Source organism: Ictidomys tridecemlineatus, chromosome 6, assembly GCF_052094955.1.
Source record: "Ictidomys tridecemlineatus isolate mIctTri1 chromosome 6, mIctTri1.hap1, whole genome shotgun sequence".
Classification (NCBI taxonomy): domain Eukaryota; kingdom Metazoa; phylum Chordata; class Mammalia; order Rodentia; family Sciuridae; genus Ictidomys; species Ictidomys tridecemlineatus.
This window is the reverse complement of record NC_135482.1, coordinates 151,061,337-151,084,833: the sequence shown is the minus strand read 5'-3', so window position 1 is coordinate 151,084,833 and position 23,497 is coordinate 151,061,337. Positions and strand designations below refer to the sequence as shown.

General features: G+C 31.4%; 1 protein-coding gene across 5 annotated transcripts in view; it reads left to right on the top strand.

Annotated features, from left to right (window-relative positions):
• Positions 1-23,497, top strand: part of Pcdh17 (protocadherin 17) — a 95,817-nt gene that overhangs the window by 23,869 nt on the left and 48,451 nt on the right. For 3 of the 5 annotated variants that reach the window (XM_021720550.3, XM_005340811.5, XM_021720548.3), the window contains exons 2-3: positions 10,534-10,592; positions 10,726-10,898. In XM_021720550.3, coding sequence (XP_021576225.1) covers positions 10,534-10,592; positions 10,726-10,898 — 232 coding nt within the window. The remainder of the gene's footprint in view (positions 1-10,533; positions 10,593-10,725; positions 10,899-23,497) is intronic. The other 2 variants (XM_040281446.2, XM_021720549.3) reach the window with 1 other exon arrangement.

The window sequence follows — 23,497 nt, the reverse complement described above, 5'->3', positions numbered from 1 at the left end:
TTATAATTCATAGTGATGATAAGTAAAATAATGCCACTAATTTATCTCCTTCCCTTCTCTCTATGTTGAGACCACTAGAGGAAGCCATTTCAGAATTGTAATGAATTTTTATAGGCCACATATAATTTTTGAGTTTCCAGTCTTGGAGTCCCAATTGTAGAGAATCCAGTTTTTAGATATTCCTTCCAGTGGGAAAATCCTTCAGTATTCTTAATAGAGATGGAAAGAGCATGGGAGAAAGAAAGCAGAGCACAGTCTCCAGAGACGAAAAGTCTGGCTAAGAAATGGCAAAAAAAAAAAAAAAAAAAAAAAAAGCAGTAAAGAATTCTGATCTTCTTCTCTATTGCAACTGGAATAAAAAGGGAAGACAGGGTGTTGTATGGGGCTGACATGGATAGGCAGACTGCACTGATGGGGAAACTGAGGCTGTTAGAAAGAACAGTATTTTAGTGTGCTTTGATTTCTTTCCTAAAGGCATATGACACTTTACAGATGCCAACAGAAAGCACCTCTGATGTTCAGTGGCAAATTGGGGGCTCCTAGAATTCAATACACAATAGGAATGAGTAGTATTCAGCATTGTGTTCTGTCAACAAATGGCACTTAAATTTTGATTATCTCAATTTTATTTGCTCTTGCCAAAGATGATTCCTCAGTATTTGTAAATTACATAATTACATTTCAGCACACGGTTTTTAAAGTTATCAATGACATTTACAAGAGTTAACAACAGTTACTAGAAATTTTAAGATCACCTTACCAATCTAAGTCATATTCATTGAGCAGTAAGTAATTTTTTGTTTGCAGGATGTTCCCATTTTTAATTTAAAAGAATACCATTTTTTTTGCTCAATGTGGTGAGACCATTCCATGTTTTTATTATGACTTTAGTAACACAACACAAATGTCGACTACACTATACTTGTATAAAATGTATTATTTTGAAAACCACTGGTAAATACAGTTATTGCCATACTTCATGCACTTTAAAAATTCCAAAGCCATAGGTGCTGTCAGATAACTTTATAAGTAGTGGCTTAAAATGCTCTTGCCTACTTCAGCGATGTAGAAAGAACCACACCATATATTCTGTTGAAGGCAAAGCTATCAGAAGCAATGTCTGTATGAAAAGGCTTAAAATGAGTTATTTGCCTCTTAACACTCCCTTGAGTTTAGTCTGCTGCAAAAGGAATGCTTGTTATCAGTGTGAAAAGCAGTGCTTTTGAATTAAGGGAAAAGTTCAACTTGTGTTGTTTTCAACCCAATGGCATCTATGTATGTAATCAACCTTATGTCTCCAGTTCAAAGGGATTTTTCAAAATTACACTCCCCATTCCTTAACCCTGAACATTCAAGTTTGATTTAATCCTGTATCTAGAGTCATTCACTTTTAGACAAATCTGTTTTATTACACATCAATCTGAAATTAGTTTGTGAGGTAAGGTGATTTCTTAATGATGACTTCAAAGAGTAAAAGGTTTACTTTCATTTTTTTCCTTAAAAAGTTTTCCTCCAGATCAATATATCTACAATTAAAACCACCTTCATTTTTATATTGCAACCAGTGGGAGAGTCACTTTTTATTGAATAGACATTTATTCACTCCCTAGTTTATCACAAATTTTTAAGAACAATGTTGACACAAAAATATAAAATCGTATACAGATAAACATAAATGCAATCTAATATATAATTATTAAGGCAAATGTTTCTAGAACCTGGTTGTATCTTTATTTCTTCAGAGTCTAACAGTACATTTTTTAACTTACAGCAGTTTTCATTTTCATAAATTCCCATTGACTCTTTTTAATATCTTTATTTCTCTTCTTCAGGGTTGAAATTTAGATGAGGCAAGGGAAGTATTTAAGGTACAGAATTTAAGGAGGCATTTACTCTCCGTGTCTTGCTTTTACATTCCTAAGCATATTTTTAAAATTTCAAATATGTTTTTAAGTTCTTTATTAAATTCTATCATCTCCCTCTTAGCACATTTTTTTTCTTCCTAAGTATGGGTTAAATTTTGCTGGTCCATATAATCCCTAATGGGATTTCAGATATTAAAACATCTATATTGTTGAATACTGTGTTTTTGTATAACCTATGTTCTGAGCTAAACCTTTTTCTGGGAAGTGACTTTACTTGCTGAGCTGAAGAGTGGTCTCAGTCCTTCAGGCCTCCTTCCTGGTAGAGAAGCAGAGAAAGGCAGAAGACATCTGGAATACGAATTTCTAGTCCGTTCCCTCCTATGTCTCTGTGACAGTCATTCTGGAAATGCCAGAAGACTTTGTGTGTCAGAATTGTTTCCTTCATAGAAAGTTTTCTGATTGTCGCAGGACTCTGTAAAGAATTAAGTAAAATAATCCTGAATAATTAAGAATCAAAGTGTTTTATTTTATTTTTTTAGTTGTCAATGGACTTTTTTTTTTTTTTTTAATTTCTTGATCCAGTACCTCACACACTCCAGGCAAACTCTCTGCCACTGAGCCTTCAAGATTATTTTTTATATATTTAATTTTCATGGTGTGATTACACTAATCATACTTTGAATTCTAGTAACATTTACTTAAATATGTGTATGGGAGTGAAAAACTAACTACACAATGCAGCTTCCAAACGTTCATATTCTTCTTCTCTCTTCCTTTTGCAGGGACATGCTTGAAGACTAGATAATTTTTCTTAGACTTCATTAAAAATGAGATTCAAAATGATGAGGTCTTTATTTTATGCTTTTCATGCCACAGGTATTTCATTTTGTAGAAATCCAAGAATCATTTTTAAATTTCCCACAGTTTCATCTGGTTATTATTATTTCATGATCATTATTGTGCTGCACATAGGATTTAAAAAATTAAAAAGTTCTAATGGAAATTGCATTATTTAACTGAGAAATTTTTATACATTATCTCATATAAAACATACAACCCCACATGTTGGATAATATTATCCCAATTTTACCAGCAATTATGTAAATTATTTTGACAGTAATTTGCATACATAGTACCTCATAGATGCTGGTCATTTTACATTCCATGTCCTTTGATTTTTTACAAAGGTATGCCATGATATTACTCCCAAATGCTGGGTCAGTCTTACAGGGTATTTTTTTTCTACATTTAAAAGCTTATGCTTTCTGAAGATTGATCCCAGTCCTCCATGATCCAGATGTTTGTTTTAAAAGGAAAACTAGCTACTGCTTTGCAACAAATGCAATTCAAAATCTTTACTTAAAATGGTTATTTTATGGCTGACTAAATGGGGAGCTGCATATAAGAAAAAAATCATCTTTAAAAGAAATAAAACTTGGGTTAAATTATTTATATTTAAGGTGACTATTTCATAAAGCATTTGCTTGGTTTTTCTGGTGGAATTAAACAGATCTTTATATTCCAAATCAATTTGTATTATTTTCAAATGAAGATGAACTTCTCACATAGGTTTTAGAAGTTTACCTTATGTCATTTCAAGGGACAAAGAACAAGTTCAGAAACACTCTTTATTCAAAATGTTTAAGAAACTATGTTATTTTATTTTTATATTATTTTTTGTTTTTTGCTTATGTTTTTAGAGCTTCATGTTTATATGTAATAGTTGGGCTCATTCTGAAAAATTCATACATGCCTGGAAATTTATTTGAACTCATGAGCTCTTCTTTTACCTCCCTTTTTCCTCTCCTGACCTCCCTCACCTTCCATTGATTTTGTTGTTGTTGTTCTTATTAGCTTTACATGACAGTGCATTGTATTTTGATATATTACTCATATATGGAGTATAACTTCCCATTCTTCTGGTTGTACATGGTGTGGACTTACACTGGTCATGTATTCATATATGCATTTAGGAAAGTAATGTCTGATTCATTCTAATATCTTTCCCATTCCCATTCCCTCTCCCTTCCCTTCATTTCACTTTGGAATTGATTCTACAATAAGCCTTCTTGTCAAATACCTAAATGAGCCGAACACAGTGGTGCATGCCTAAATCCCAGAGGCTCAGGAGGCTGAGACAGGAAGATCTCGAAATGTAAGGCACTAAGCAATTCAGTAAGACTCTGTTCCTAAATAAAATACAAAATAAGGATAAGATGTGGCTCAGTAGTCTAATGCCCCTGAACTCCATCTCTGGTACATCCCCCCTTAAAAGAAACCCTAAATAATGCATTATACATATATAGCTTGACATTTGAGCTCAAGAGTTAGCATTATTCTTAATAATGTTTAGAGTACATTTTTTACCACTCCCTATTTCATAAAATATATAATGTGTATTCCATACAATATGTGGTGCACATTGGGAAGTTCTTCTTATATTTGGTCAACATGTGATAATATCTCATATTTATCCTTTGTATAAGACCAGATTGGAAATGAATTTTTCAGAATATACTACAATGCTAAACATGGTTCTAGGCACATAATAAATGTTAAAAATGTTTTAGCAAGTATTAATAATGAAAATTACAGAAATAAAAATAAGAAAATCTATTTTTTATATAAAGTAGAAAATTCTCAGTATATATAAGATGCAAATTATCATATTACATGTATTTTAGGTATCATTTAATTTTTAAATTAGCATGCAGTAGAATGAATCTTTTTGAGGATATATAGTTTTATGGATTTTTTTTTAGTTGTTGATGGACCTTTATTTTTATTTATTTATATGTGGTGCTGATAATCAAACCCAGTGCCTCACACATGCTAGGCAAGTGCTCTACCACTGAGCTACAACCCCAGCCCCTAGTTCTATGGATTTTTATGTGTGTCATTCCTTGAAACAAGCAGGATACTAAAGAGTTGTATCACTCTAAAAAGTTTCCTTATGCTCTCACAATTTTCCTCACCTTTTTTGTTTTTTGTGAATTCTTATATATGTAACAATAGTATGCATTTTTTGAGGGGGAAGGGCTGGATTTGTTCACACAATATAACACTTTTGAGTTTCATTCTGTTGTTGCATGAATAGTTTATTTTTTCATTGCTAAATAGTATCTTGTTTTACATATTTATGTCTGTTTATTCACCTGTTGAATCATATCTGGGATAACTCCAGTTTTTAGCAAAGAAAATTCCTGTAAATATCTATGTACAAGTTTTTTTGGTGGGGAATAATTTTAATTTTATAAGATAAATTTCTAGAAGTATAATTGCTGAGTCATATGGTATATTTATCTTTGGTTTCATAAGAAAGTGCCCCCCAATTTTTTCCACAATACCTGCATCATTTTGAATTCCCACCTAACTTCTTGAGAATTCCAATTGTTCCACATTCTTGTCAGTCCTCAATATTATTAATTTTAAAATTTTTATCAAATCTCATAGATATTTAGTAATAGTACATTTAAATTATAATTTACATTTCTCTAATAGCTAATTACTATAAACATTTTTTCATGGGCCACGGATATATTCCAGGTGGTAAAGTGTCAGTTCAAGACTTTTGTTTCTTACCATTTAGTTTTGAGAGTTCTTTATATGCTTTATATTTAGATGTCTTGTTCATGTTTGTGTGTGTGTGTGTGTGTAAAGTGTAAAGCATAGGTCATGATTCATTTTCACTGGATTATCTATTGAATTGCTTTTGCACCTTTGTTAAAAATCAATTGGCCACATTTGTGTGGGTCGACTTCTGTATAGTTTCCTCTGTTCTATTGATCTGTGTTTCCATTCTTTAGGCAATACCAGACTGACTTAATTGTTTTGCTTCAATTGTAAGTCTCAAAATAGAGTGATGTGATTTCTTCATCTGGATACTTCTTTCTTAATATTGTTTGGGCTATTATAATTCATTTGCATTCAAGTTTTTTTTTTTAATATAAGTGTCTTTACTAAGTATTTGATTTGGGAGAGCTATTACAAATGTATTGCTTGAAATTTTGGTTTCCCACAGTCCATTCTAGAATTTAGAAATATAATTGATTTTCTTTTGCATTTTTAAAGTTTATTTAATTTTTAAAATTAGTTATACATAACAGGAGAATGTTCTTTGATTCATTATACACAAATGGAGCATAATTTTGACTTTTCTGGTTGTATCCAAAGTAGGTTCACAACATTTGTGAAATCATACATGTTCCTAGGGTAATGATGTCTGTCTCATTCCACCATCTTTCCTACCCCCATGTCCCCTCTACCCTCCCCTTTGCCTCATCCAAAGTTCCTCCACTCATCCTAAGCCCCTCTCCATTATGTGATGGTCTTAAATGTTATCATTCTTGCTTAATTCATTTATTAGATCTAGCAAGTTTTGTTTTGACTCCTACTACTTTTCACCTAAATGATAATATTATTTGTAAATAGCTACACTACCTGTGAAGATTTTGTTCTTCCTTTCTAATTTGTAAGAACTTCATTTATTTTCTTGCCTTATTTTATTTGGTAGAGGATAAATAGGAGTGTTGAGACTGGACCTCCTGGCCTGGGTGAAAGTGTTCAGTCTTTTGCCATTAAGTATGATACTAGCTGTACATTTATTTTTTGTAGATGCCCTTTGTATAATTGGAAAATTTTCTTGTATTTCTTATTTGCTGAAAATTGTCTTATTAATAGATGGTGAATTTTGTCAAAGGCTTGATATATTTTTTAAAATTACTATGTTTAATAATTTAATAGTAAAAATCTTTTCAATCCTTCTACCATCTTTTCTCAGATCAACTTCTTAAGGCATATCAAAGTGTCCATATGAAATTAATATACTTTCCTAATTAGTTTTCGCAATTTCAGTGAACATGGTACAGTTTTAAAAATACACCTTTTTTGTTGTTGTTGTTGTCATTGAGTTGTTTTGTTTTGTTTTGTTTTTGTACCAGGATTGACCCCTTGGTCACTTGACCACTGAGCCTCATCCCCATCCCTTTTTTATTTTTTATTTTGAGACAGGGTCTTGCTAAGTTTCTTAAGGCCTTGCTACAATACATTTTTTTAACCTTTCTCAGAGAGTTTGTTTTTGAAATTATGATTTGTGTTTCAGAATGTTACTGGAATGAGCAAATTTAGAGAATGTCATATTTTAGGAATAGTTTATTATTGATTACTGCTGATAAAAATTTAAATATCACTTATAAATGTACAATTTGCCAAGTACTAGTAGAGAAATGTGTAAAGGAAAATAATCACATCAATTCCTGCAGAACTTATTCAGTTAAGTTTTTGATTGCTTGCTTACATTTGTTTTGTACACAAAGGAAAGAATCTCTAAATTTTTATTGTCTTTAAGAAACAAAACAACAACAATAAAGCCAGAGGGCACATTCAATTTTATGTTACTTTATAACATAGTTACAAGCAAACAATGATTTTAAAAAAATAATAATAACTTTTGTTTCATTGATTGAATAGGTTATCAAATCTAATTTTTAAAAAAATTCATACTTGAGAACATTTTTGTATCTACCCACCAGTTCAAGGTACACATTTTTTTGAGAAATATTATGTTCTTGAAATAAGATTTAAACATCTCTGTGTCCAAGCTGAGTTTGAGGAGAAAACATTGTAGTGATTAATCATTATAAACTAGCATAAAGTTTTTAAGATTTATAAATATGCATATTAAAATACTCAGTTGAGACCTAAAGAGTTACAAGTGTCTCATTTTATATTTTATTTTCTTCTAAGATTTAAGATTTAAGAATTATAAATATACAAGTTAGCACTGAATTTTTAGAGTACAGTGTTGTAAAATATCTGAAAGTGCTTCTATTTCTAAATTAAATGATGCTGTGATACATATGGCTTTTTCCCTCTTTCATTTTTCTATGCAAATGCTGTTATTTTATATTCAGATTATTTTAAATGAGTTTTCAGACACCCTTGGAGCCTAGGTAATGAAAATGTTACTCTCTGTATTAAACCAGTGTGGTTTTTGTAGTGAATTGGTTGTATGTTTGTTAAGGGCCAAATGGCTATTTCATTATGCTAATTATACACACACTTGCACATTCTCTCACATTCCTGTGTACTTTAATGGATGAGTGCAGCCATTATTATTAAACTTCTGATACTCTAGTACTGATCAGTTTGTAAATTTTTAAAACTGTACTTCCATGATCATAGACCAGCTTAGCTTTTTCTAGATTTCTTTTTTCCTCCCTCCACATTGCTTCCTCCTCTTTCATATATCTTTTTGCCAACATTTTAAAAAATATCCCTGTTAGAACGAGAGGAAAAGTTTCCCCAGGGTCTAACTGAATATGGATTCTCATCCTACTGGACTTCATCTAATTGACACCATTAAAATCTCAAGACTATCTGTAAGAATGCTTATATTATTTCCTAACTAGAGTTTCCAATTCACATTGGCTTTTTGTTGTTGTTATTTTTTTGTATACAGGCAGCAAAAATGTTTGTTAAAGAATTTTGCCAATTTTGGGAACTGTAGTTTTTTAGAAATTCTACATACTTAATGCTAATTTAGCTTTTAGGGGGATGGCGGGTCCAGGGAACCGGCAGGGGTTGAACCCAGGGGTTCTTAACTACTGAGCCACATCCTCAGCCCTTTTTTGTACTTTATTTATAGATAGGGTCTGAGTTGCTTAGCGCCTTGCTTTTGCTGGGACTGGCTTTAAACTCGAGATCTTCCTGTCTCACCCTCCTGAGCTGCTAGGATGAGCCATTGCACTGGGCTTAGTTTATCTTTTGAATTGGTCAAAAACATGTATACAATCCACCATTGCTGACCTTACTGTTAAGAAGACAAATTCCTGGATAGTAAGGAGAAAGTAGAATTTTAGGTGGGTGTGTAGTGTGTGCCTGAAATTCCAGCCGCTCACAAGACTGAAACAGGAGGACTTCAAATTCATACCAGCCTCAGTGACTAGTTTAAAGCCAGTCCCAGCAAAAGCAAGGCGCTAAGCAACTCAGACCCTATCTATAAATAAAGTACAAAAAAGGGTTGGAATGTGGCTCAGTGGATGAGTGCCCCTGAGTTCAACCCTGGGAACTGACCCCTGCCACACACAAAAAGCTAAACTAGTATTAAGTATGTAGAATTTCTAAATGATTACAATTCAGAAAATTGGCAAAATTCTTTAGCAAACATTTTTGTCGCCTGCGTAGATTAGCACTATTAATTTTACTAGAAAACCAAGTTATCATTAAAAGTTAAGAACTTGTCAATATAGAAACAAAAATTAAGATGCTTCAGTGAATCCAGAAACTAGTTCATGTGTTAATGAAAAATGTCTGCTACAAACACTAATTAAAGATGTTTAGGAATAAGAAATAAATCCAACTTTTTCCTTCATCATTGAAGTAGCTTGATAAAGGTCATTTGGCCTTAAAAGAAAGTAGAAGAAGAAGAAAAAAAAAAGGTATAAATAAAAAAAAAATTGTGGGCATAGTCTACCACCAAACTTCTAGACCATAGTGAATTTTACATAATAGTTCAAGTAATTTTTCTTAATTTTCTTTTCCCCAGTAATAGTTCACAGAGCCAAATGAGTTAAATTTTATATTGAAAGAAAAAAAAGTTATATTTTATGTTAGACTTATTTATAAGGAAAACACATGTTGCATTGCATTAATCCTTACCTTGGACCCTCTGCTTCATGAATTGCATGGTCCGTGTCATTGATCCTTGCATGCTAGATGGTCTTGTATGAACCATAGCTGCTTCAGGGCATAATGGTGTGTGATATGAAGTGATGCAGAAAACAGGAGAAGCTTTGTCACTGTGTCAGCTGCAAGAAGAAGTAACGTGTATGAATGTACAGTATAGGGAGATCTATGAAAGATCCAGTCTCTTTCTTCCAAAAGACTCTGTTCCATGATACAAGGAGAATTCAGTTCTTTTTGGCAGACCTCCACATCAGTTTGGAAGCAGTAGAAACAACCACAAAAACAAGCCTGGTTTCTCAGTGTCTTCACTCTCGATGTTTTAAATAACGTGGGGTTTTTTTTCTTTTTTTCTTTTTTTTTACTTTGTTTTTAAGAACCAGAAAGTGACACTCATTTTCACTGGATTGCTTAATATAATTTCCATAGTTGGGATGTAGCCGAGAATGAATTAGAGATGAGATCAACCATATGTGAAGTGCTTGTGTCTGTTTCCGGCAAAATTTGAAGGAAAGGTCCTGTATTTTTTAATAGAGGAGTGGATGACTTTAAATGATATTACATCAAGAAGGTCAGAGAATCCCAGCAGATGATGTAATTATGTTTAAAACTGAGTTGATTAAATAATTCACAGTTTTAATATGGAGAAATTAGGTCATTTTCCCAGTCCTCCCACAAATATTCAATCTTAATATCTAAGCAAAGAACCAACATAGACAGTGTCATCCATCCTGGTACTAACAGAGAATGCCAGTTATGACAGGCTCTTTGTTTACTTTAACAGGTAATTTGTGGACCGGAATCATTTAATTGTTCTGAGTACATAATTACATGTCAGCAATTTCCAATTTAATTAAAATGTACAAATCTGAAGATTAAGGGAATTTTTAAATTATTAATCATTTTTCCACTAGGAAATCTTGTTGCTCTGCAGGAGATTTGTCCAGTGTACAACTATACGTATTTTTTTCCTTCTTTTTCACAGACAGACAATTTTCCCGCAGAGCCCAATTACATGGGCAGCAGGCAGCAGTTTGTTCAAAGGTAAGGCCTATTAAATAACTTTCTCGGCTTCCCCATTTGCATTCGTGTCAAAATTGCTTTGCTAGAGACTACACTTCAGATTTAAACTAGTAGAGACAACACTTTCTCTTCTTTTTCTTTATATGTATTTCAGTAGCTCCACGTTTAAGGACCCAGAAAGAGCCAGCCTGAGAGACAGTGGGCACGGGGACAGTGATCAGGCTGACAGTGACCAAGACACTAACAAAGGCTCCTGCTGTGACATGTCTGTTAGGGAGGCACTCAAGATGAAAACTACTTCAACTAAAAGCCAACCACTTGAACAAGGTGAGTGAAGTCTTCCAATGCTTACAAAGTGTAAAGCTTAAGCAATCATTATAAACCTATTAGTAGACCTAGAGTTTCAATTTATCACAATGGAATAGACCATTGATAATAGATCAAAAAAGCAGCAAATCTTATGATTAAAAGATTTTTAATAAAATCCAGATTAAAAGAAAATATTCAATATCACAGTCACAGCTGAAAAAGGAGGGCCATGGATAACCTTCTTAATATGAGAACTTGACCAAAGTTAAGTAATATCATTCTTATTTCATAAATACTTCCTAACCTTTCTTATGTGGGGTTTTGTTAACAAGGAAAATATGGGGTATATTAATTAGATATGTACATTCTAGTAAACACGTTTACAATATTAAAATCAGTAAATTTGATAATTTTAGTTGAAATGAAAACTCAAATCAAAATTTTGAATCTCTTACCACTGTTGATTTATTTTTAGTTCAGAGTTTAGCTTCCTTATAGTGTTTCAAGAGTCAAATAGTAGCTAACCCAGAGTTTGGATTCTTTTGTTTTGTACATTTATAAGTCTTCACTGATGTCAAATAAATATGAACTGGCCTACATTGAGATAATAAAGAAACATGACTTGTTAAATACATATTTTTCTAAAAGTCCATCTTTAATTTGTTCACTTAGTGTTATTTATTGTTTATATTTTTATTGTTTCAAACACAATAAAATACTTGTCAATGATTCACCCAAAGAGAATTAAGACATTTCTGTGTGAGATTTACAGCTTATACATAGGTTGTTTTATGTTCTAGAGTGAAAAATGAAAAGAGCTGGGGCTGGGGATAAAACTCAGGTGATAGAGTGCTTGCCTTGCATGCACAAGGCCCTGAGTTCAATCTGCAGCAACACACACACACACACACACACACACACACACACACGCACACACACACACACACACACATACACACACACATACACAAAGAAGAAGGAAAGAAAAGAGCTATATCAATCAGATTTTATTATTTCAAATACATTTGTTAGATAAGTAGGTATACTATTAAGTACACTTAGTATTTATTATTTGATGCTTTTTGGAGAAAGAAGCTACATTTAAACCATGCATGCATAGCTTCTAAATTATTTATTGTTTGATGATTCATAAAAAGCAAACTTTTTGTCTAGAGTGTATTCTATATTAAAACATGAGTAGATACAGTCTTATTAATTTTTAACTTTATGCATAAATTTCAATACAAACATACATAATATAATATATTAAAAAGTTTATATATAATACTTTTATATATTCAAAACAGAAATAAATGCTTGTATTTCTATCTTCATTGAATAAAAATTTGCTGTATTTACTTGAAAGTTTACTTCACAAAAGCCTTGTTTGCTAAATAGTAAGTGTTAGATTAATGATGTTTTCCTGATTTTTTTTACAAAAGCTTTCTACATAACAATGCAATACTATTTTTAAAATTATGTTTAACAGAAGCAATATGGATAAATATCTGATTTTCACAGTTTCTATAAATTTGGATGTTTATTTAAAGTGACTTAGATTGTCATAATGGGTTGTAGCTCTGTAATATTATAATATATAAAGATTTTTTAAATACATTTTAAATGCTGGATTGTTGGATCTTGATGTCTGAATGCACAGCATGAGATAGACCCAACTATGTGTATGATACGTAAAGTGATTTATAGGTACTAGTCACAAAGCTGCACAGAGTAAATGAAGAGTCTGCATGTACTGTTATATCTTTAAAAGGAATTATATAAATAAAAGAAACAGAACAAAAAATTTGCTGTTCATATAAACTCTGATTTACTTTTACACACTAACTAATATATTTAATGGGAGTGTATTTGAGATATTTTCCCCTATAAAAAAAAGAGAAAGTCTAATTATTTCTGAAAATATAAGTCATACTACAAATGTACTTTTTCAATTTTTATATAAAAATTAATTCTTGTAAAAGGCCAAAATATATTTTAATTAATATTACACATTGAAATAATTGGCAGTATAAGAATGAGAATGCCAATAGAAATTCTGTAAAGCAAATAATTTCCACATGTCCCTATTAATAAATATAAGTATTTATTAATAGTAATTTATTAATATTAAATATTTATAATTTATTAATTTTATTACTAAAATAAATATTAATAAATATAGGGAAATTATTATGCACATAGAAATTGGGTTTAGGTGATCTATCAATTACATAGGAAAGAAAAACTGACCTCCATTTCAAAATATTACTTTTAAAGCTACCTATAATAATATTTTCTTGACTGATTCATAGATTTAATTTATTCATCATTTACTAGATATTTATCAAGTACTTGAACATTTCAGGAAGGATTGGAACTTTTAAAGAATGTCAAAAATAAATTTTACTTAAATCTTGCTTTCAAGTAACCATATATAACTGATAGAAAGGAGAGATCTCTCTCTCTGCTTTTGTCTCTAATCTTTCATCTGTCTCTGTCATACATCTCCCTATTTCCTTTTCATCTGTCCATTATTTCATCTCATTCCATCATCTCTCTCATCTGTGTTTTATCTGTATATGTATCTGTTTTTCTGTCTACCTATTAGATTCAGAGGAGACTAGAATTTACTGAGTTCTTAGTACTTGCCATAAACATGCAAATTTCATTGCAACATTCGCTTATTTAACCTGGAATATCGAAAAAGTTTTCTTTTTTTCTTACCTAAAGAAAGTAAAGCTTGTTTCAAATTTACTAATTTGAATAGCAGGTTGAATTTAATCCTAGGCTTAAATATAGACAAAACTTATGTCTTTTTCTATAACTTTGTCTCCAAATGGGAGAATTTTCTCTAATGCAATTTTAATTCATTGCTGTGACAATATATCAAGAAAACATGAAAGAGTTAAGTTAAAAGCTGAATTCATATATGTTAACCAAGGGGGACAAAATCAAAATAGCTCATACACATTGACTGAAAAACTGGCTACTTACTGTATTTTGCTCAGTATTTAAACCTGATCCATTTAACATTCATAGCATTTATGGGTAGGTAAGTATTATTACTCTCACACTTAATAGATTTAAGCACTTTTAAAAATGTTCTGCAGTTATAAGTAGTAAAGAAATTTAGAAAAAAAAAAGAAGAAAAGCAGCAATAAAACACATGCCTTTTGAACCTACTCTTTTAGCCAGTGATTTATGCTATTTGCATAAGAAGCTGTTTACTCAGAAATAAATGTAAAATGTTGAAGAATCATGCAGCTATTTTCTTGGTCAATACATTCTGTTAGTTTATTTGAAAAACATCATGACAGGCAATGCCACATTGAATTCAGTGCACACATAAAAAGAACAGCTTCCTTTACAGATGAGAGACCATGACAGCCATATCCAAATAATTACTTCATGTACATTTCAAATGTTAGACCTTAATTTTTACTACTTTTAAAAAATGTCCTAGAAAACAAAAGGAAATTGTCTCCTATAAAATAGAAACAAAGAGTTAATTAAAAAGAAACCTATTTATCACTCTGTCACAATTCAAATAAGTTTCAAAAATAATTTTCATATTATCAATGGTACTATTTTTGCTAATTATAGTTTTCCTCTGGAAATGACTTAGATCTCTTGAGATTTTTGTTTTATTAGCTCAAATGTTATTTTTTCTTCTCTTTGAGTTATTTTTTTGTATTCTGTTTCTCATAATTGTGTATTTTTGCTATCATCAGCTTAATAATTCCAGATACACAGCACTGGTATGTATTACCTATTATTTTAGCAAAAATATTGGAAAGGATTCAGCAGCTCACTGAAGGTGTTATATTCTGTGCTATAGCAGAAGGTAGCTTTAAGGATTTTATGTTAATAAACCCTCTAATAGGAAAAGGTTATTTAGGGTTTTTTAAGTAGAATTTTAAAAAAAAAAGTGATGTACTTAGTTTTTTTTTTCTATTTGCATTCAGGTGTCCTGTTTTTTCCACATTCTGTTCATTCTTTATCAAATATTATAGGTAGGTAGGTGAATGGGGGGTACGTAGGTGGATAGACAGATGATAGAAGATAGATAAACAATTCAAAGATTTTGAAACTTGAATATCACATTATTTGAAAAGAAAGGCAAATATATATTTATGCCTAATATGCCATTGTTCTATCAAGAATGTCATATAAAATTGATCAAAGCAGCACTTGCTCTTTTTGTGGGGAGGAGTACCAGGCAGGGATTGAAGTCAGGGATAGTCTGCCACTGGGTTACATCCCCAGCCCTATTTTGTATTTTATTTAGAAACAGAGTCTCATTGAGTTGCTTAGCACCTCACTTTTGTTGAGGCTGGCTTTGAACTCAAGATCCTCCTGCCTCAGCCTCCCAAGCTGCTGGGATTACAGGCATGCACCACAGCACAAGGCTACTTGCTGTTATTTCACTGATTTTTTATTTTAGAATAAGAAAATCTGACATCAAGAACTCATAAAAATACACTTAATGCTATTTTTGTAAAGAAGAGCCACATACAGATTTATAAAGAGTAGAACTCAAGAGTTTTATTATTTATATTCATTTATATAATATAACATTATATTGTATTATATATATTGTAATGTATTATATATTATATTTATTTATAAAGAGTAGAACTTAACTTACCTTTTATGTCTCAGAATATTATTCACACTTTGACTTCTACACTCAGTACTGTACCTTTGAATTCTACCACTAGATGCCTGATGAATGATTTAAATGTTAGCAGTAACTTTTTCATTCCAAAAGATTTAATAAGCATTACCTAAAATCCAGTAATCTCCATTGATTCCTAAATAATAAATGTGCATCTTAGTAATTGCTTACCAGTAATTTTCTGATCTTATTGGTGACCAAGTGAAAGTTCTCAAGTTTCCAGGGACAATCAGTCCTTCTGATATCTTTATAAATGACCAAAAACCAAGTCATTAATGACAGAAGCTAGTGAAATAGAATTGTAATTTTATTGACAAACTGTGTGAGAGTTTGCCAAGGGAACATTACCAAGTTTAAGGCCTCTAGTAGTTTACTGTCAGTTCCTTCCCCTGTGATTGAATTCCAAAATATTTTGTGCTTCTTAGGTATTATTCCATTCAAATTATTTATCATTTTCCATTTATTTAAATGCCTTACAATTTTCATTTTTTTTTATATTCCATTCTGTGGCTTCCATATTTTTTTTCCACTGTTAGAACTTCTAACTGCTTAAATTGCACTTTGGGTCAAAAATATTTCACAGTACAATCCTTGATTAAAACCCAACTTTTGAAAATTGCATGAAAAGTTGTGGACAAAATACCAAATAACCCTTGTTTGCTATAATTAATTCCAATTTTAAAGCTAAATTGTGTTCTTAATTTCCTGTTTTCTTATAGTGCCTTACAGAAAGCTACAGAATTAAAGCCAGTTGATCTTTTTGTGGTAGTATGTTTGTTTTTCCTCTAAGTCAGTATTTAAATTTTGCTTGTGTTCTCCATAAGTGACAAAAAATATTTGTTAATGTGATTCTAGAGTTGTTTAGAGGTTCTAAGCTTCATTTCTTAAAATCTCTCTCCATAATTCAGTGTGTAATGACTATGATTTCAATGTATTTCTACTTGTATATGGAAAGAAAACAGATTGAGAAGATTTCCATGGCCTGAACTTCACCTAAAAGAGCTGCTGAAGAAAACTGCAGTAGGGAAGTTAGAGAATAGGAGTTAGGCTCTTGTGCCCTGGGTGAGTGAGTCCAGAATCACACATGCAGATTAGGGGAGGAGAAACTAAGCCAGACTCAGGGGCTGAGCACACACTTGACATTCTTTGCAATTTTCTCTAGAACTAACCTAGAATTATAGTCGGGATAATACTTCTATGTTCTCAAGTTTTCTGCTCTGTATTGCATTTCCTCATTATGATTCATGCAGTTTGGACCCTTCCTATCAAGCCTTCCTTTTTCCCAGACCTCCCCAAAATAGGCAGCTGCAAAAGCAACTCCCTATGAGCAAGAAAAATGAAGTGATGACTACATCCATCCTCTTAGCAATCATTGGCCAATCTCAGAAAAAAAAATTTTAAAGAAATGCTCCCATAAATTTATGAATAACAAATTGGTCTTATTAAAGAAATGAAAAATTATTGTCATATATAGAGAATTAGAGTAAATTATTAAATATTTATTGTAAGAAAAATAAGTTACAAATGTTTGAAGACATTGATATTTTATAATTCATGTAAGTGACGTTTGAGAAATTGTATAATTTGCCATGAATTCCTATTATTTCAAACCCAGTACATTTTTATTAGAAAATGATTTACCTAACAATACTTCACTATCAATATTTTCACATTCCTGTGCTGTCTTTCAGGACTTTCAGAATTCACTTGGCCATACAATTTACTGGAAAAATGTTTTCCCCAAACTGAAAGCAGGATCAGTTTATTTTCTTATTAAACTTCACAGCTATCCTCCAGTTCACTTGACTTTAAGAGTTTCAGTGACATCTCTTTTTCTCATGGGTAAAAATCTGCTTCTAGATTCCAGCTGCTGGTATCATTAAAAATAGAGATATTATCATCATCAAACTTTATGCTTATTGTAAAGCCACTGAATAAGTGTTGAATGATTTACTACAGAGTAGATGTAATGTGGGAAATTTCTTTCTTTAATATGCATATCAGTAAATTTTGCTAAATATTCTAATTAGGAATGTTGGGACATTATTTCTCAGAGTCCCAAAGAACATCCTCTCCTTCCTTAAAATTATTGTACCTCTCAAATATCTCAACAAAACCCAGATAATTTTAAGTGTGTTTATAAATTACAAATATTTGGTATAATACTCAACCATGTATTAAGAACTGTAAGAAAATAATTTTGTTAATTTAACAAGTCTAAAACTTCCCCCAGAAATTGTGTGTTATTTTACTTTGGTAGCATGCTTCAATAGTAATGGTTCTCTGTTCTTTTGAAAGCCAAATTACAAAATATTTAGTTAAGAAGAAACTTTGAACTCTTTAATTTTACAAGTAAGAAAACAGATTCCAAAGCCTTAAGTTAGTGGTAAGGCTGATTCAGTGTTTATAAATGTCTAGTCTAAAGCTTTTTCTATCCTACCATGCCATTCCTATAGAGCATAATTAGACCTGTAGGTCTCTAAACAGGCACATTGGATCTGTACAGTACCTTTCATCTCTTTATGAATCTGACTATGTAAGCAGTAATGTTGGAGAGCTTAATTCTTGATTCTCTAACAAATATTGAATAAAACCTCTAAGAGGACAATAAAATATATAATCCAGATTTAGTCATTGATGCTACTGTGAAATATTTATCACCAAACACTAGGATAGTATTATTTTTTCAGTCTGAGCCCATTATCTACACTTCTACTTGTTGTCCTTTGATATTTTACTGCATTGAGAAATGGGGGATGCAGAAGAGATTTTCAATCTTTATTTATGTATTTGTTTATTCAAATATTCTTTAACAAATGACTGTGTTTATGAATACAGACATGAACTAAGGCACTGAGGGAACTCACAGTGTTGTAAGAGAATTTGACATATAAACTATGGGATCAGTGTAGTAGAACAAGTCCACACAAATAATAGTCATAAAAAAAGAAAATCCAGCCCAGAGTTAGGGTGTTGAAGAATATTTTTGGCATAGGAGACATCTGAGCAGATCCTTCTGCTTCCTTGGCAGAATGAAGTTGGAAAAAGGAGGATGACAGGACGCTCTCAGAAACGTAGATGAAATGTAGCAATGTGTGGCAAGTTGCTGTTGGGAGCAGATGAGTACCACTACGTGAGACTAGGAATGGCAGATGTGGGACTAGGGATGTGGCTGGAAGCCCGGTGATGTGAAGTGTGTTAGGGAATTACTGCAGGCGTTTGGGAGGTAACAGTTCAAGCTCTGATCTTAAAGCAATGATTTTTCTGACAATACCTAGGCAGACAGTAATACCTTTAGAAAGCAGGGGAAAGTAGTCCCAGGCAGGGAAAAATGAGACACAGAGTCATGATAAAGTAGCAGGAATGAACTAAGTAAAAAATTTGAAATGCATTTTGGTATATATGCCAAAATGTTGTAGTAGTTATAATGGATTGGTTACTATTTTACTTGAAACTGATTTAGGGATGAAGGAATTCTAAAAGGAAAAAAATGATTTGATTTTCAAATAAATGAAATAACACTTGAATTATTTAATGTTTTAAGTTTTAGATGCTGTATGTAAGATGAAAGCTAAAACTTTCATTTATGTGTTAATTTAACTTAAATGATCAATACCATATTTTATACTGGAAATGACTCAATAATATGGATCACTTGAACCTTTGCCATTCAGAAATACTAGGAAAACAACAGCAAATAGAAAACAATTTCAGATCTTTGAGAGAACATTTGGAAACAGTATAAAATCGTGTATTTTTAAATCTTTGGAGTGTGAATTCTGTAACAGTAGACAGTGATTCAGTTTATTAATATGATGAAGAAGACATGGTGAGGTCACTCCAGAGAAAACACAATTAGAAAATACTTGGGTCATTAAAAAGAAGAATTTAAAATTGAACTTGTTAATTAGACCTGTCTGAGGCACCCATGTGGAAGTATCAGAAGAGGCACCTGTCATTTACACTTTGGCTACCAGAAAGGTTGGGCTGTCTACATTTAGAAATCATTGACATAAAATTTCACTTTAATTCAAGTAAATTGATGAGAAAGAATACAAAGAAAAAATAAGTAGGAGCCAGGATGAAGTCCTAGAGCATACAACATTTAGAAATTGGGAAGAAAAGTTAAATATTTCAACTTGCCAAAAAAGAATTCTCAGTATGTTCTATATGAATCCAAAAATATGAAAACTTCTAAATGAGTTATCTGACTAACATGGACCTTTCTTTTCCTTTTTCATTGTCAGCCAAATGCAATTGATAGTCAAATTTAATCAATGTATTAGCTGGATAATTTTGTCTAAAACAAAATGATACTGAACTGGTTCTATTAAATGGCTGACAATTTCTGAGGACACTTCCAAATGTGCAGTCAGGCATCAGTGTCATAGGTGTGTGACTCACTATTTTTATTTTTAAGTAAAGAAGCATTCACTTGGAACAATATGTTTTGAATTTTTAACTAGTTCCTTGTTCAATATTTATTACAAACATAGGACCATCTTAGTGGATACAATGAATGTTTGCTCATCCAAAATTTACTGGGTTTTTGGTATTTACCAGGCACTATCCCAAGTGTTAAGGGTGAAATATTTAGTGAAATAAATATTCCTGCTCCCAAGGAGCCTACATTCCAGTGAGGATTCAATGCATGGAAAACCCTCCTTGGAATCATGAAAGCTATTTTCAAGGAATTTATAGTATAGTAAGGCAAATAAAGCATTAAGTATATTATAAAAAGGGGAAATGGTATGTTATTATTTAAGTGTAGGTAAAGAAATATGAGGCTTTCAAAGGAGGAATAGAATACTGATAGCTATTCAATGAAGATTTCTTAAGAGATGAAATTTAGGTATGACATTATAGATGAACAGGATTTTTACTTTTATCAAAGTAAAAACACTACCTAAATACAATCATAGATACAGAAAGTACACATGAAGTTGAGGGATAATGAACACTTTGAGATATCCAGAAGAGAATGGCCTAGAAGAAGAAGGAAGAAGGAAGAAGAATTATCAAAAACAGGAAAGGAATGGTCCATAAGGAAGGGGGAGAGTGCTCAAAAAGCTGTGTTGTCACAGTGCCAATGTCAGCCCAAAGGAAGCAAGGTTGCCTCTTTAGAGAACACCAGGGAAAAGAGACTCAAGGGATGTTATGCAGATGACTGACACATCACTTGATTTCAGTGAGAAGATTTAAGAGGGAGGAATAAAAAAAATTTAAAAAGAAAATAATTATACAAAGGATATATACTGGAATTTTGTTTAGAAATTCGACAGATTCCCTGCCCTTTCAAGAAGACTGTCAAATAATGGAAAATAGAAAGGGGTTTGGGGAAAACACCTAAGAAAATGTTGTTATGGATTGAAAATGCTTTTTAAGCACCTGAATACACTAAGGCAAATGATCCAATTGGAAGGAAATATTGAAGGACTTAACTAGACAAAGGATACTTACTTGAGCATTATGAGGATGATAGTTTTAAAGTAAACTTTCTCTATAAGGGAGAGATAGGAGAAATTAATTTGAAAAGATAAATAGTAATGTGGGTATTAGGGGAAAATAATTATTAGGAGCTCCTAAAAGGTGTCTCCAACTCTTCTTTATAAAGTGCGAGGCAAAGTTCATCATTCTTTTATTTCATATGAACACTTTTTATACAGATGACAGGCAGATATGTGAATACCGGAGAAACTCAGGAAATTACCAAGATAGTTTACCATAAGGCAAATACATCTGTCAAAAACAGATGTAGCCATTATCTCATATTTATAGCTGGAAAAAAAAAAGAAATTGGAAACTGTAATATATCAAATCAAATATATTAACATATTAAAATCAGTTCTTCCTTTTCAATCTCATAGGCCTCATGAATTTTTGAAAGCTGATGTTATGATATATAAGCCTATAATTCTTAGAATAGAATATCATCCAGAATTAAAAATTTTTTTTCCTGTCTTAGTTTATGTGGTGCATCTACATGTATTACGTAATATCCATTCTGGAATCAGTGGCAGTACCCCAATTCAAACACATCGACAGTTATACAGTGAAAAGTCTGACTATTCACATGAAATGCTTCAAATTAATAAATCGTCTATGTCAGTTTGAGTCACTTTGACCACTATGCAACTGCTTGTTTTTTTTTTGTTTGTTTTTTGTTTTGTTTTTAATTTTGAATTTATGGACAAGGAATATGTTGACTTGTTCTTAATTTGTACATTATGCCATTTGGTTTCTTAAATTCCTGACAATAAGTTAAATTGATGAGTTAAGTGACAGTAGAATGAAAATACTGTCTACCACCAAGTGAAATTATTTAATATAGTAGCTTATAAAATTTTGCATCAGACTGAATATAGAAAAAGTAATCTATAACCTTGTAGTAGTTTTAATATAATAAATATTTACTTTGGGAAGCTAAAACATTTTTTGACATGTTTAATGTTATTCACAGCATATGATCATTTTGAGTAGCAGTTTTAGGATTTGTAGACCAATAAGAAATACACCCCCATCCTGAGATTGAGTTTATTTTTGAAACAAAATATATATTTTATGGAAATTGATTTGTGTCTTCTGGGTTTTATTTTCCTTGAGGTTTTGAAATTCATATTAGAGGATGAACTTGTTTTTTATTTTCTTTGTCCTCAGTCATTTTCTTCTTAATTCTAATTACCTCATCTATTATTTAATTACCTTTATATAGACATCTGACCTTTTACCCCTACAAGCTAACAGTATTTTAAAATTTAAGAGAGTCGTCTCATATAGATGTAAATAAATCATTTTTTTCCTTCAATTAAAATCCTAAAAGCTCTATGAGATAGCCAGAAGTCCCTAAAAATTTTAATGTATACAAAATTCCCTCAATGATTTCTGCAAACATTACTCTGCACTGTTGGAAAACAGTAGGCTATAGATTGAATCTTAAGTAAATATGAATCTAGAATTTTTGTTTATTCATGAGAAAATATTGTGACTATTGCTCATGGACAGATTTTATTACCATTAATTAATATATGAATAAAATCATAAATAAAATAAAATGCATATTACTTTAGCATTCACGTAAATGACACTCTTTACGTGCAAGATATTTCATCTGAGATGTCAACCTTCTGTTTAGGTATAATTACTATCTTACGTGTATAAATAAAATAAATTCTATGAAAGAAATCAATAGAAAATAACTTCACAAATTAGATGAGATTTTTAAAAGGGTCTTGAAAGTATAAAGTAGAATTTCTAGATGAAGGTGAATTGAATATTAAAAGGTGGGATAATCACATCATCAGAGAATTAGGGATGTGGAAAGTCATAGCATAACTCAGGAATGGCAAACAAGTAGAGTTATTTTTATTGGAATCTGGGGTGTAGAGATATAATGCAAATACATTGGAATGAAGCAATGGGTAAGGTCAGATTATAAAAATCCTGGCATGCAGTAATAAAGTTTAAATCTTATTCTATAGGTAGGTAAAAACTATTTTGAGTGGGGTCATTTGGACAGATTTTTGTTTTATATTGATCAATTAATGTTAAACCAGCAGAAGCATGGAAATAAAAATATCACAATGTCCAACATGATCATTCACATCAAATGATTAAAAAGGGCAGTGATATGTTTAATGCTTTTTAATTTTTCTATATCATAATAGCTCTGCTATGAATTTTTATTGAAATTATTCTCAGCTATAAACATAACTCAAAAGAAAAATTGAAGAATACCAAACACCATTTATTTCTTTTTGTTGATAATGATTAAATTTAATTTTTCCCATTTAATTTTCATTTCCAACAGAGATAGCCCTCTTACATTAAAAACAGTATTGATGAAACCCTTAAATGATTATAAATACATGGAAAATGGCATGAACCTTTTCACAAAAGATTGGCCAGTATTAAGAGAGAATTGAAAGGAAGAAACAACAAA